A 14,349-nucleotide genomic window follows, 5' to 3' on the forward strand; every position below is an offset into this window, starting at 1 on the left:
TGTGTTCACTACTAGACTGGTAGACTTCTTTTGCCACTCACAGCACTGTATTCATTTTTTTGTGTACCCTGAAGTACCTAGTATAATACTTTATAATGGAAGGCAACCAAAACCTATCCTATCATTCAACTGAATATAAATTGTTTCTAGAACTTTCCAAAAATAATTAATTGAGCAAAATCATTTTCTTCCTTAAGGTCATGAGGTGAGATAAAAAATATTTTTATACATCTTACTCCTGAGATACTAAAATCTAATTTGGAAATCACACCATCCATCCCAGAACTATGTGTCCAAGCTATTTTGGAAACATCCCACATCTGTCTTCTTGAATTCCTCCTGTCACATCAGGGAACGCTCAACTGAGAAGACAAGACAAGAAGGCTAGTGAATCACTAAAGGGTGTTTGAAAGATTAAAAGTAATTCAGCAGGACAAACCAGCTGAACACTGGGTCTTTTCTATATCCTGGAATTTTTTTTTAAAGGGATGAGAGCTTTCAAAAAGCAATTTAAAAGTAATTTATGGTTGAAATTACCAAAATCCATTCCACATAAAATGAACACCTAGAAGACGTTTCGGAAAGTTAATAATATAAACTTATCCAAAGCTCTAACACTCTTAAGCTAGCTAAGGCCAGAAATAATTAGTGCTGCCAATTGTGTTGACATAATTAGGTCTGTGCCTTGGCTTTTGCCCTCACCAGCTATCCAACTTGCAAGAGTTCCACTTTGCTTGCCTCAAGCCTGGAAACCAATCAACTTAAGACAGCAAAGGATTCAAACTCTCGAGCAACATGGTTCAACTTACAATGCAAGGCAAAGTGTGAAGGTAAGTGAAAACAAAATGGTCCTTTTCCTTAACCCTGGCTATTCTGACTTGTAGACTTAAAAACTCAAACACAAAGAACGTTTGTGACACACTGAACTACTGGCCCCAACTCTTCGTCCCTCCCTGGAGCCTAGAATACAAATAAGAATCACCGTATCCAGGTGTTCTGAACAATTATTTTATACAAGTTGTGCTTACCTTTTCTATTTCTAAAGCTGTACTGATGTAGCAAACCTCAAAGTATGCATGTTTGTGGTCCAGCTCTATCTACCCAACCAGCAAACCGATAACATTTATGGAGCCTGTCACTATGTGTTACGTACTGTGTGAAGAGGTTCACATCCACATGTAATGAAGACTTAGCTTCTACTTTCATGGAGCTCCAAGTCTAAACAAAAACTTTCCAGTAAGGTTACAAACTGCTGAGAGGAATGTGATAACAGAGAATTGGAAATATTTCCTTGAGGTACAGAAAAAGGACTTTCAACAGCTCAGAGGGTCTAGAAAGGTTTCACAGAGAAGATGAAAATTGAGCTAAAACTCAATTGTTTACAGGGATGGAAAGGTTCTCTAAAATATAATTTTCTATCTTTCAGATTATCAGGATAATCTAGTTGAAGTGGATAAAGCCTGATGTATTCAGCCACTGGTGCCACTAGCCTAGGTCTCAGAACTATGATACAGTGGAAAAGTGCTGGATGCTAGGTCCAAAGATCTTGGTTCAAGTCCCAGCATGGCCACCTGAGTGTGAGAGAGTATCACAAACAAGACCTGGCACCCAGAATTTCACTGTGCCTTCCCCAGAAACTTGTTAATCAGTATCCCCCCTCCACCGTGAGGCAATATCATCAATTAAGTTAAAAATATGTACCCAATATCAAAATCAGGCATTGATTAAAATATAATATTAAATGATTTACTCAATACATCAGGGCCATTTGGAGATATATGTAGATAGCTTTCATTTTTATTCAATTAGTCATTATTTATTTACTAAGTTTACCTGCTATATTTCAGGCACTGACAGCATAAAGATGAAGACAAACCAATCCCTGCCCTTAGAAGATGCAGAAAGTCCTAACTAAAATCAGAGCCCAACGTATGCAGACCACGGGGGTGGGGGGGGGACGAATTTGGAGACTGGGATTGACATATATACACCACTATGTATAAAATAGATAACTAATGAGAATCTGCTGTATAGCACAGGGAACTCTACTCAATGCTCTGTGGTGACCTAAATGGGAAGGAAATCCAAAAAAGGGGATATATGTATTCATAAAGCTGATTCACTTCACTGTACAGCAGAAACTAACACAACACTGTAAAGCAACTACACTCCAATTAAAAAAATTTTTTTAATATGTAATAAAATCAGAGCCCAAAATATAGGTGATCCGTAATTAAGAGAGAAGTAAACTTTTATCTCACTGCTGTACGGATAATGATTATCACTAATAATGATAAGCACTAATATTTATTAAGCTCTTGCTATATGCCAGACACTGTTCTAAGAGCTCTTCAAAGATGCTCTCACTTAATCTTCACAACAGATCTATACTAAAACCCTACTAGCACCCCCATTTTACAGTTGAGAGGCTATGCAAATTGCCTACATGGAACCCAGCTGAGGTTTGAACTCAGGAAGTTGACTCTAGAGCCCATCCTCTCAATGATCAATTAATGCAGCATTGGGCCCACTGTTGCACCACCTAGATTTGATTTTCTCGGTGTATATTCTGCCTTTGTACACTTTAGTAATGAACCTAATTTTGAAATGGCTATTCCACAGGATCCACCCAGTTTCATACTTTGTATCTTCAATTTTATTAAGCCCCAAATTAAACCTAAGTTACCTGTTGGTATAAACTAGGTACCCTGGTAGTATCAGAATGTTGTGTCTTTCCAAAGTTTTCATGAAGCAAACATAAAACACCAGGTGATTAATGGAAAGACTACACACAATCTGACCAACCTATATTTATCTGAGCCATCATGCTTACCTGGGGCCACTGAGGGGACTGCATCTCTGGCAAAACCTGAACAGACTTAAGGTTCCCACTTTCAAGTACCAAAATGATGCAACACTTTCTTTTAGAATCCAGGTCAGAGCATTCTTTTGAACTTTTCTAAATTCCTATGAAACTCAGTAACTCCGCTGATGCTTCCCCACCGCCCCCGGCTTCTAATAACCTCTTGCTTCTCAAAGGACAGACGACATAGGAGGAAAAGAGGAGAAACATATATACGTGATTGACTGTGCAAAGAAAGTTACTAACATGCCAACCTGGGCAATTCAGAAAGAAAGGGAAATAGAAAGTGGTCAGTCTCTGGGCTGGGCAGTGCATTTTATTTTATAAATAGCATTTTATAAAAATATTTTATAACTTGGAAAGCGTGCCCCTAAGGTAGAAATGAGTCTATTTATTTTTCCAGGCTCCCCAAAGCACAATCTACAATCCGAAGATAACTGGGTCAAGATTTAGTCACACAACATACACCACTGTGATGAATACTTGCTTAGCACACAGTGAATAAGCAAGTATGTACACTTTGTATATATGTATATATGTAAAATGGTGCTGCATACTAGTATCTTACAAAATACTTGCACTTATTTCTTTTCTTTCAACAATTAGTATTTTGTGTTTATTTTACATATATATATATAAAAACTCATATATACTATATAAAACATATATAATAATGACTTCACCATTAGAAGTGTTTAGTTTAAATTGACTGTGGGACTTCCCTGGCAGTCCAGTGGTTAAGACTCCGCACTCCCAATGCAGGGGGCATGGGTTCGATCCCTGATCGGGGAACTAAGATCCCACGTGCCACACAGTGTGGCAAAAAAAAAAAAAAAAAAAAAAGACTGTGATCACTGTGAACACTAACAGTATGTTTCACTGGAAAGATTACCTCAAAAAAAAATACCAATGCTGAATGATCAATTATTTTATTTTACTTGCTAATTTATGTGATCTGTGTGATCATGAAGTAAAGAGGTGTCTTTTCAGTTGGAGTTCACAACTGGCTCTACGGAAATTCCCAAAGAATTCCCAAATATTATTAATATTCTGAGGCATTGCATTACGCTGAAATAAAGATCCCGAAGTGATGATTTTGAAGGGATGGCTTCTAGCATTTGTAAAAAACTCAGTCTCACAGCTTCAGAGAGTTGGGTCACAGCTAACACACTATCAAGCACATCTGATTCAAAATGTCTATCCTTAGCTAGCCATTACGGGCCATCACCATACTGCCATCCTTACTCTAAAACTCAAGGTCTTCAAAAGCGACTTTAAGAATGAAAAATGAATGTATCCTCTCAACACGTCAGAAAACTCTAATCCAGTTCACATCACATGCCAAGCCCTGTAATGGGTTCTGTAGAGAAACCCCAGCGGCAAGTAACACCAGGACACCGAGCAAATGAGTGGTGAGCTGAGGGGACCCTGGAAAGGCCCCCTGGAGAGAGTGGCAGTGGACCAAGCCAGTGTACAGGTACAGTTTAAACTTGGTGCTCTTGGGACTTCCCTGGTGGTCCAGTGGTTAAGAATCTGCCTTCCAATGCAGGGAACGCGGGTTCGATCCCTAGTCTGGGAACTAAGATCCCACATGCCGTGGGGCAACTAAGCCCGCACGCCCTGAAGCCCTCACGCCACAACTAGAGAGAAGCCTGCGCACCACAACAAAAGGTCCCGCATGCTGCAACTAAGACCTAATGCAGCCAAATAAAGAAATAAAATAAAAAATAAACTTGGTGCTCACCACCAGCCCTTTCTGACACCAGCACTTAGTAAGCGAAGGGGCCAGGGATAGAAATACCCTAAACACTCAGCAGCGAGGGAATCATTAAATAAATCATGGAGCTTAAAGAGGGTGGAACAGCATGCTTAATACTTAAATTCAGCCTGAGGTAGAAAAATGCTATATCCTGATATGAACTGATCTGCAAAATATATACTTTGGTGGAAAAAGCAAAGCATTTATAAAATATGTAATGTGTCATTTTTTTTCTTGTTTTAATTTTTACTGTGGAAATTTTTAAACATACAAAATGAGAGAGAACAGAATAATAAACCCTTATGTACCCACCTTTAACAAGGATCAGCTTATGGGCAAAATCCCATATACAATATTATAGTATAATATATTATATTATACTATAATATTTTAGTATGTATCTCTAAATGGTAAGGACTCTTTAAAAATATCATTATAAAATTTGGGTAAATTTTAATATTTATTATAAATGTGGGTACATGCCTAAAATGGTTTCTGAAAAAAAAAAAAACTAAAAAAAAAGTAGTGGTTGTCACTGGAAAAAAGGGGGCCAGAGTGAGGAACCGAGGAGACAGACTTTACTGTTACTTAATACCTTTCAGTAATATTTAAAATATAGCTACAAAAGGGAGCACAGGGCCTGGAAGAGCAGCAGAAAGGCTGCCACGACGTGAGGAAGACAGTGTGGCCTCAGTGGAGGGCGCTGGACACACGAGGTTGAGTTTGAATGTGAGACACTCAAGGAGCCATTTATATAGATTCAAACACTAGCAGGTGACAGTGTCCATCGGCTACAGGATATGCAGTCTCTAAATGTGAAAAGTAATAGAGAGTTGTGAACTCGGTGACATTACTATACATAATTACGATTCCAATAATGTGCAGATCCAGGCATTTCTGAGATGAAATGGGCTCATCTCAACCTCTCTACCGCCACATCCAGCTACAGGAGGCTGATGGAATCTATCCTTTAAAGCACTCTGGTTTTAAAGGGCACTTCAAAACCCCTTTTTTCTTGTTTTTTTAAACAAGTTAATGTCTTACTTTCTCCTCTTTTCCCATCTGTAGTCCTTGTAATTTCTCTGCCTTCTAGGTGGGTAAAATGTCAGTTCCTTCCCTGGTGGTTCTATCTGTTACATCTGTATCACATTAACAGAGCCCTGGGATCCACCAGAGGCAGGGTTAGGTTAAAGAAATAAGCCTTTGTGAGTGCTTGTTTACAGTGAATTCAGACACAATACCGTTCTCCAGTCTTTTAACCTCATGATCAGTAAAGTAGGGGCTATGAGAAGATAAGATTAAAAGTAGCTGAGTTTTAGGACCCTGTTCATTTCTGTGACAATTTTCACTCCTCTGAAAAATCCAAAGATGGTACAAAATAGAGACAAAAGTTAGGAAAGACTGGTCTCAACTAGACTAGTTAAAATCCAAAACTTCCAAATACATGTTAAAGGAAACACTACTCTCTCACTTTCAAATATCACTTGAACAAGACTAATAAAATGTTCCCCAGTAAAGGTCAAAAAGGAAGTGCCTTTAACGAAGAGACTTTCAACTTTTTAAACCTTAAACTTTTCATTAGCTTGAGCATAAATAAGGTTTTTTCAGAGAATTTTAAAATACTTGGTTCTCTCTTTCAGGTTATATCTTGCCCCTGGCAAGGGTCTCCCTTTTATTATTTTCCTTAACAAAACCCAGCATTTCTACGTAGTATATAGAAATAGTTCACCTAACCACTGGCAGTATAGTTGCTAAACAGGTGATGTTTTACTGTACTTAACACCGGGGAGCTATTTCTTTTACAAAAATGCCTCCCGGGACAAACAACTTATGTATGAGTCAAAATGAAACCGCTGAGGAATCTAATGATATTTTCACACACATTGCCCAATTTTACCCCAAGAGGCTCATGTTCTTCTCTACCTGCAGATGAAAATTTGGGGGAGGGGGTCAGGGTAGAGATTCATTCCATCAATAAGGGAAAACACCAAAAGAAAGTGCCACCGTAGGCTACACCTTTCCCAGGTACCTGTCTCATCTGCGGAGCTGGGGGAGGCACTGTCTTGGGACAGGGTCGTCCAGCTGGACTCCTCGTCGCTCGGTGCCAGGTTCTGGATCCGGTGGAGTGCACAGTCAGTTTTGGCCCCCGTTTTAGGGTGATCCTTCTTGGTCTCCGGGCTGGATGATACGGTGGCTATCTGGCCATCCTCAGGGCTGAACTGGGGTCTGTTTGGTTTCTGCAGCAGTAAGTCGCCATTCCCAGCGACGGTGGAGGCCTGGCTCTGGCTTGGCTGGGCCTTGTCTTCCACAGCCCCATGCTGGTTTCCCAAGCTCTGCTCGAGTTCTCTGGTTGAGGTCTCCAGGTCTGCATAGTAATTCAGGAAGCTCTTGGTTCTTCGGGGCTGGGAGGGTAAAATTTCGCAGTCCGAGGAATCCCGTGGCTGGGGCTCTTTACCCTCTAACTTCTCAGAAGTTATGTTGATGACTGCAGTGGGGCTGACGTTTCTGTTGGGGTCCTGCTGCCCTTGTTCTGCAGCCTTCCGGAGCTGGTTCTCTCCATTTTTCACCAGCTTGATGTTGGCAGAGCCATTTCCCAGCAGGGGCTGTGCAGCCGGATCCGAGAGGCCCATCGCCGCCTGGATGTTAGTCAGTGCATATTTTTTCCTGCATTTGGGGGGTGTGCTGTTCTTGGTTTCTGTGTGTTTTATTTCAGCGTTCAACAATTCATTGTGGGAGGAACGGAGATTAAGGGTGTTTGGTGGTGTGGCCGGGCTATTCCGATTCGTGACGTCTGTCGTTCCGCTGCTGGCCATAAACACTGCCAAAGTGTCTACACCTGAGTCAGCTGGAAAAAAAAAGAAAACTGGTCATTAGACGCCTGGCATGATTAAACTACTCAGCATAGAGAGTGAGCAAACATTTCTATACAGAAAATTGAAAGAACCAATGCTTCCGTTGCAGTTTTGTAGAACAGACCCATTTTCCTCTCTCTTTTCAACGTTTGCTCATACATTAAACAGGAGCAAATAAAAGGCTTAATGTGTATACACAAAAGCCAATTTATAGAAAAGCTAGGAGGTCTGAGGGTCCAAATTTTACTTAAAGTAAAAAAGTATCTCTCTTTTGAAATCATATAAAAGCATCTTCTTCCAGCAGCTGGTCTTCGCTTTTTCACAACCTTGCAAATCATCCGCTTTCTAAACATTCACATCACATTTCTATTCTGTCATTCCCTCAGGCAACAAAAAAGTAGCTCAAAAATCCTCTGGGGCTCCAGCTTTCTTAATTAACCTGAAAGGTCACTGTTCAATGAAGCACCATACATCCAAGGTAATTTTTCTTCACCATGTTTAGAAATTGTGTTCTGAACACCAGGAAAAATCAAACCTCCATTAGAGTTTGATAATGTCTTGTGAACATTTCTGACCTGGGCTTACTGTTTGTAGTAAACAGAAATTTTGGAGAAATGGCTTAATTGCTCAAGAACATACATACTCACATAAAACTATTACTAATAATGCAGCATTGAGCCCTTGGCCAAAGACGTGTTAGACTCCCCAAAGGAGTCTGAATATATTCCACTGAATTAAAACACAGACTCAGCGGTTTGCAGTCACCACAAGCCCTTGCAGAACTCCTAGGAAATTATCTGACAGTTGCATTTATCTCAAATATTGTTCACACCATCAGTGATTTGTTCCATGCGTCTCTTGCTAGGAAGACAGAAAGGTTTCTCAGACTAGAAGGGAATAAAATTCATCAGCAAGAATTTCTGAGGTTTCAGATTTCTCAGTCTATAAGGAATGACTTCTTTCTTATCTGATCCCTTGCCCTCCAGAGACCTCCGTGGGCTCTACACCAGCAGTAGATGAACCAAAGCACAGCTCCCAACATTCCTGAAATTGTACTATGACAACTCCCTCTTCCTCCACCAGGCAAAACAGAGACCTCCGCAGGGAAGGAAGGTAAGAATGTTCTACCGTTCGGAAGCTTAGAGGTATCCCTTTCCATCATCCGATACTCAGGATGAGCTATTTTAGAAAAGAGTCACCCACTGATTCTAGAGTCTGTGTGCTTCTTGGAAGCTAGGGAACATCTGTACACTCCAGACAGTGTCCATATTTACGAAAGAATGACCATATGGCCCACAGAGATAGCTAAGGCTGTAACCCAAAGTGGTTAGACTTTGGGCCCCATTCTTTAGAATTATTATTTATAAGGATTCCTGCTTACCCAGCACCTACTGCACTTGGGCTTCATTGAGAATCTGGTTTGTTTTTCCCTTTTAAACACTATTCTGATGACTAAATTTTAAACAAAAATGTATACTGTTTTGGCTACTACTACCATTTTACAGAAAACATATTTCAATTTATAATTCAACCTCACTCCAGAGCAGCATTTGATATGAAAAGGGTCCATATTGAACCCACATGAAGTTTTCCCTGAGACACACAACCATAACATAGGCACACAAGAGAAAATTACACTTAGACTTCTGGGTATTTAGAGTGACATTATTATAAAAAATCCGGCAATCTGCTGGCTTTTTAGAAGGTATGGCAAAAAAATTGCTATGAGGCTATTTTACGATGTTAGATACTATATCCTAGCAATGTTATTAGGGAGAATTTTTTTTTACTCTGCTTATAATTATACACATTTTAAGAAAGAATACCATCAAAATTTCTTGGTGAGTTAATATTTAAGTGGCTTTTATACCCTGGATGTGACAGATAAAAACTCTGAGCCAACAGAGCTGGAGGAATCAGGCTCCCTGACTTCAGAATATACTACAAAGCTACAGTAATCAAAACAGTAGGGTACTGGCACAGAAACAGAAATATAGATCAATGGAACAGGATAGAAAGTCCAGAGATAAACACACGCACCTATGGTCATCTAATCTATGAAAAAGAAGGCAAGAGTATACAGTGGAGAAAAGACAGTCTCTTAAATAAGTGGTGCTGGGAAAAACTGGACAGCTACATGTAAAAGAATAAAATTAGAACATTTTCTAACACCATACACAAAAATAAACTCAAAATGGATGAAATACTTAAGTGTTAAGACTGGACACTATAAAACTCTTAGAGGAAAACATAGGCAGAACACTCTCTCACATAAATCGCAGCAAGATCTTTTTTGATCCACCTCCTAGAGTAATGAAAATAAAAACAAAAATAAACAAATGGGACCTAATGAAACTTCAAAGCTTTTGCACAGCAAAGGAAACCATAAACAAGATGAAAAGACAACCCTCAGAATGGGAGAAAATATTGGCAAACGAAGCAATGGACAAAGGATTAATCTCCAAAATATACAAACAGCTCATGCAGCTCAATATCAAAAAAACAAACAACCCAAACAAAAAATGGGCAGAAGACCTAAATAGACATTTTTCCAAAGAAGACACAGGGATGGCCAAAAAGCACATGAAAAGATGCTCAACATCACTAATTATTAGAGAAATGCAAGTCAAAACTACAGTGAGGTATATCACCTCACACTGGTCAGAATCCAAAAAATCTACAACAATAAATGCTGGAGAGGGTGTGGAGAAAAGGGAACCTTCCTACACTGTTGGTGGGAAGGTAAATTGGTATAGCCACTATAGAGAACAGTATGAAGATTCCTTAAAAAACTAAAAATAGAGCTACCATATGATCCAGGAATCCCACTCCTGGGGATATATTTCTGGAGAAAACTGTAATTCGAAAATATATAGGTACCCCAATGTTCATTGCAGCACTATTTATAATAGCCAGGACATGGAAGCAACCTAAATGTCCATCAACGGAGGAATGGAGAAAGAAGATATGGTACAAATATACAATGGAATATTACTCAGCCATAAAAAAGGAAAAAAATAATGCCATTTGCAGTGACATGGATGGACCTAGAGATTGTCATACTGAGTGAGGTAAGTCGGACAGAAAATGAAAAGGCAACCTTTGGAATGGGATTTTTAAAAAGGAAAGAAATAGGCACAGAGGGGGACATGATTAAGGTGTCAGATGTGAACAGTGAGGAATGCACTCCAGGATCTGGCCTGAGGAGGGCAGGAGACGGAGCCGGGAAGAGGGTGAAGAGCTAGGGGAAAAGGAAAAGGCCAAGGGGTCAGAGGTCTCTGAAAGGTAAGGGAACAGGTGTGACAGGAACAAGGGATTGCTCCAACCCTAGCTGCATGCACACCTTGGGGAGCTTTTAAAAAGCCCAGAAGCCCAGGCCCCACCCCCTAAGACACTCCCAAATTCTGATTCAATTAGTTTGGGATTGGGCCCAGTCAGGGTATTAAAATGAAATGTTCTTTGGGTGATTCTAGTGTGTGGCCAAGGCTGAGAACCACTGCAGTAAGTGAGAGATTTGGAAGAAAAAGAAGATACATATGCATATTAATGATTTCAGAAGCTCCTGGAACACTCCGGTCACACATGTCACGTTCCTTATACGTGCACACATTCTCAGCATCCCTCCCTCCTTCCTGGCAAATTTCTGCTCCACCTTTAAGATTCAGGGTAGATGTCACCTCTTTGGGAAGCCTTCTCTTGCCCCTCTAGACAGATTCCAGGGCTGCTTCTTCTACGCCTTTCATAAATCTATCTCCATTTCTCCATAGCATAACGGCATTTCTCACACTTTTATTTTTAACCTATTTGAGTTTATCACTAAGCTGTGACTTCCAGCAACAAGCACAGCGGCCTATCATGCAGTAGGCACTCAGTAAATGTTCGCAGAATAAACTGTTGAATAAAATGAAAAAGACAAGTGTTTCATTAACATCTCAAGAAATGTTTACTTAAAAAGCCTAGGTTAAATTTTTGAGTTTCTTATTAAAGATTGAAAGGAAACCACCATTACTGCCTAAATAGTCAACGGTAAATTCATTTTTCCTTTCCTTGAAAAAGACTAATGCTCTCAGAAAGGGAAAAGGTGATCAGTGGTCAGTTATCTCAGCTCTCCCCCCATGCAAGCAGCATCTGGGCAAGATTTAAAATAAAATCCTTCAATACTGTCTAGACCAATTTATTTTGTTCCTCAGACTCAGCTCAAGAAAATTCCTGTTCAATTCTGTCATAACTCCCCAAAGAAGAAAAGACTATTTAGAGTCAAATAGCCTTTTTTTTTTTTTGACCCAGAGCAGACTGGTGTACTTCTTTGCCAAACATGATTTCTCACCAGCTGTGATCCCAACAGCTTAAAGTTCTCCGTGCTTTGGTGTGAAGAAAACTGGAGGCCCAGCAGAGGCTCTGGTGCACACAGCACACGTGCTCCTGTCACCCCGTGATCCCCATCACCCAATTCCGGGCCTTCCTCTGTTCCTTATCTCCTCCTGTTTACCATCTGTATCATTAATAACACTGAACAGAAGAGAATTAAGTAGAATGGGAAATAGCAACATAACAGTAATATAACAAATTATGTTGAAAAACAGATGCGCTATGGACGTGGAAATGAAAGGATATAGAATGAAAGATGCTATATTGAGACTCTAATCAAAAGTTGGTGTATTTAAGCTGGTTCCATTTTTCTCTGCCTCACATGATTTTACTATAGTTATAGATCAAAGAAAACTTGCTGTACTACTCCCTATAAACTGGGGAAAGAGGGGAAGTTAAGTCCACTAATGCACGGGCTGGATGCTAACTGAGAATTCATGGCATTGCCATTCTCCCAAATTCCCTGCCTGGAAACCTGGGAATAGCCCTTCATGAGTTTCTTATCCTACCAAATTCTGTCAATTTTACTAGAAAACGTTTCTCCAATAAATTGAGTTCCCCCTTCTCACCATCTTTATGGCTGCTTTCAGGTTCTCACCACTTGAAGTTTCCTCCTGTATCTCCCAAGCACAACAGTCTCTCAAACTCCAGTCTACACTGACACAGTTCGTCCTCTGCAATTCTAAAAACAAATGGACGGTGCAATTCTCAGTTTAAAAATTTCTACTGGGGCTTCCCTGGTGGCGCAGTGGTTGAGAGTCTGCCTGCCGATGCAGGGGACACGGGTTCGTGCCCCAGTCCGGGAAGATCCCACATGCCATGGAGCGGCTGGGCCCGGGAGGAAAAAAAAAAAAAATTCTACTGGCTCCCTGTTGTCCAAATTCAGCTCAGTATACAAGGCACTTCAAATTCTCCTCTGCTAGCCTAAATCTACCCTTCCCACCACATCTCCTGTCACTGCACCTCCCCCTCCCATCGTGGTCCCTACATGACAGCAACAGTGAACTTTTCTGAGGATGCTAAGCCTCTTCACAACTCTTTGCTTCTGCACATAGAATTTGTTTCCTCTGCCCGGGAAGGTCCTTTGCCCTCATCTGCTTTACCCCTGCCCTATTTCCTGCCTGACAACTCCTATAAATCCTTCAAAACCCAGCTCACATGTCCTCCTTTAGGTCTTCTCTGACTCCTGAACATAATCCTCTGTGCTAGGTGTGTGACATGCAGTTCACATCAGCACTTCTATACTATACTATAACACCAATTGAGAGATCTCTCTCCCCTTCAACACTGCAAGTGCCTTGAGGGCAGTGACTGTTTTGTTCACTTTTTATGACAGTTTTATTGAGATATAATTCACATACCATAAAGTTCACCTTTTTAAAGTATAATTCGGGGGTCTTTAGCATACGCACAGAGTTGTGCATTCATCACTACAACCTAATTGCAGAACGTTTTTATCACCCCAAAAGGAAATCCTGTACTCATTAGCAGTCACTCTCTATTCCTCCCTCCCCTAAGCCCCTGTAAACCACTAATCTACTTTCCGTCTTCATGGGTTTGCCTGTTCTGGACATTTCATATAAACAGACTCATACAATATGTGGTCTCTGTGATCAGCTTCCTTCACTTATGTGTATCCTTAAGGACCATCCATGTTTTAGTATGTGTCACTACTTCATTCCTTTTTATGATCAAATCATATTCTATCTACCACATTTTGTTTATCTGTTCATCAGTTAACACAGGTATTTGGATTGTTTACACTTTCTAGCTATTATGAATAATGCTGCTATGAACATTTGTGTACAAGTTTTTGTGTGGACATATGTTTTCAATTCTCTTGGATATATACCCAAGAGCGGAACTGCTGATTATAATTCTCCTGTGATGTGCACACCTATATATAGACATACATACCATATGTATACGTGTGTGTGTGTGTGTGTGTATAAAACCTTGTGGGGAACTGCTAGACTGTTCTGCAAAGCAGTTGTACCAGTTTACATTCCCACTAGCAATGCATGAAGGTTTTGATTTCTCTACATTCTTGTCAACACTTGCTATTGTCTCTTTTTGATTATAGCTACCCAAACAAGTGTGATTTAATTTTGATTTGCATTCCCCTTTCATTTTTATATTCCAGAGTTTCCAGTTCCTTTTACAAAGCCTGGCACATAAGAGCACTCAATAAATGTTTGGTTCATTAATCGTTCACTCATTTATTAACTAAATATTTTTCACTCATTCATTATCTAAATACTCTCTGAGCATCTATGACATGCCAAGGTCAGGAACACAACAGTGTACAAAATAAGCAAAATGAATGAGGAATGAGCAAGCAAATGTCCATAACCCTGAGGGCCTGTCTTCAGTGCAAAGGTGGCTCTGCCCCTGGATATCTCGAAGGTGAATGGGACCCATGACTTTGCCATCACCTCCGCATCTATTCATCATGCTGTCTTGAGCATAACTCACAAAGATGCGACATCCATTCAAGAGGCTCCAGA

At 40.2% G+C, this 14,349-nt stretch overlaps 1 protein-coding gene across 1 annotated transcript in view; it reads right to left on the bottom strand.

Annotated features, from left to right (window-relative positions):
• The window catches only part of APBB2 (amyloid beta precursor protein binding family B member 2), a 345,736-nt gene that overhangs the window by 179,166 nt on the left and 152,221 nt on the right, over positions 1-14,349 (bottom strand). Inside the window, exon 7 of the mRNA XM_082838844.1 lies at positions 6,652-7,467. Within this exon, the coding sequence (XP_082694970.1) occupies positions 6,652-7,467 (816 nt within the window). The remainder of the gene's footprint in view (positions 1-6,651; positions 7,468-14,349) is intronic.

This window comes from Leucopleurus acutus (assembly GCF_964270905.1).
Source record: "Leucopleurus acutus genome assembly, chromosome: 4".
Taxonomy (NCBI): Eukaryota; Metazoa; Chordata; class Mammalia; order Artiodactyla; family Delphinidae; genus Leucopleurus; species Leucopleurus acutus.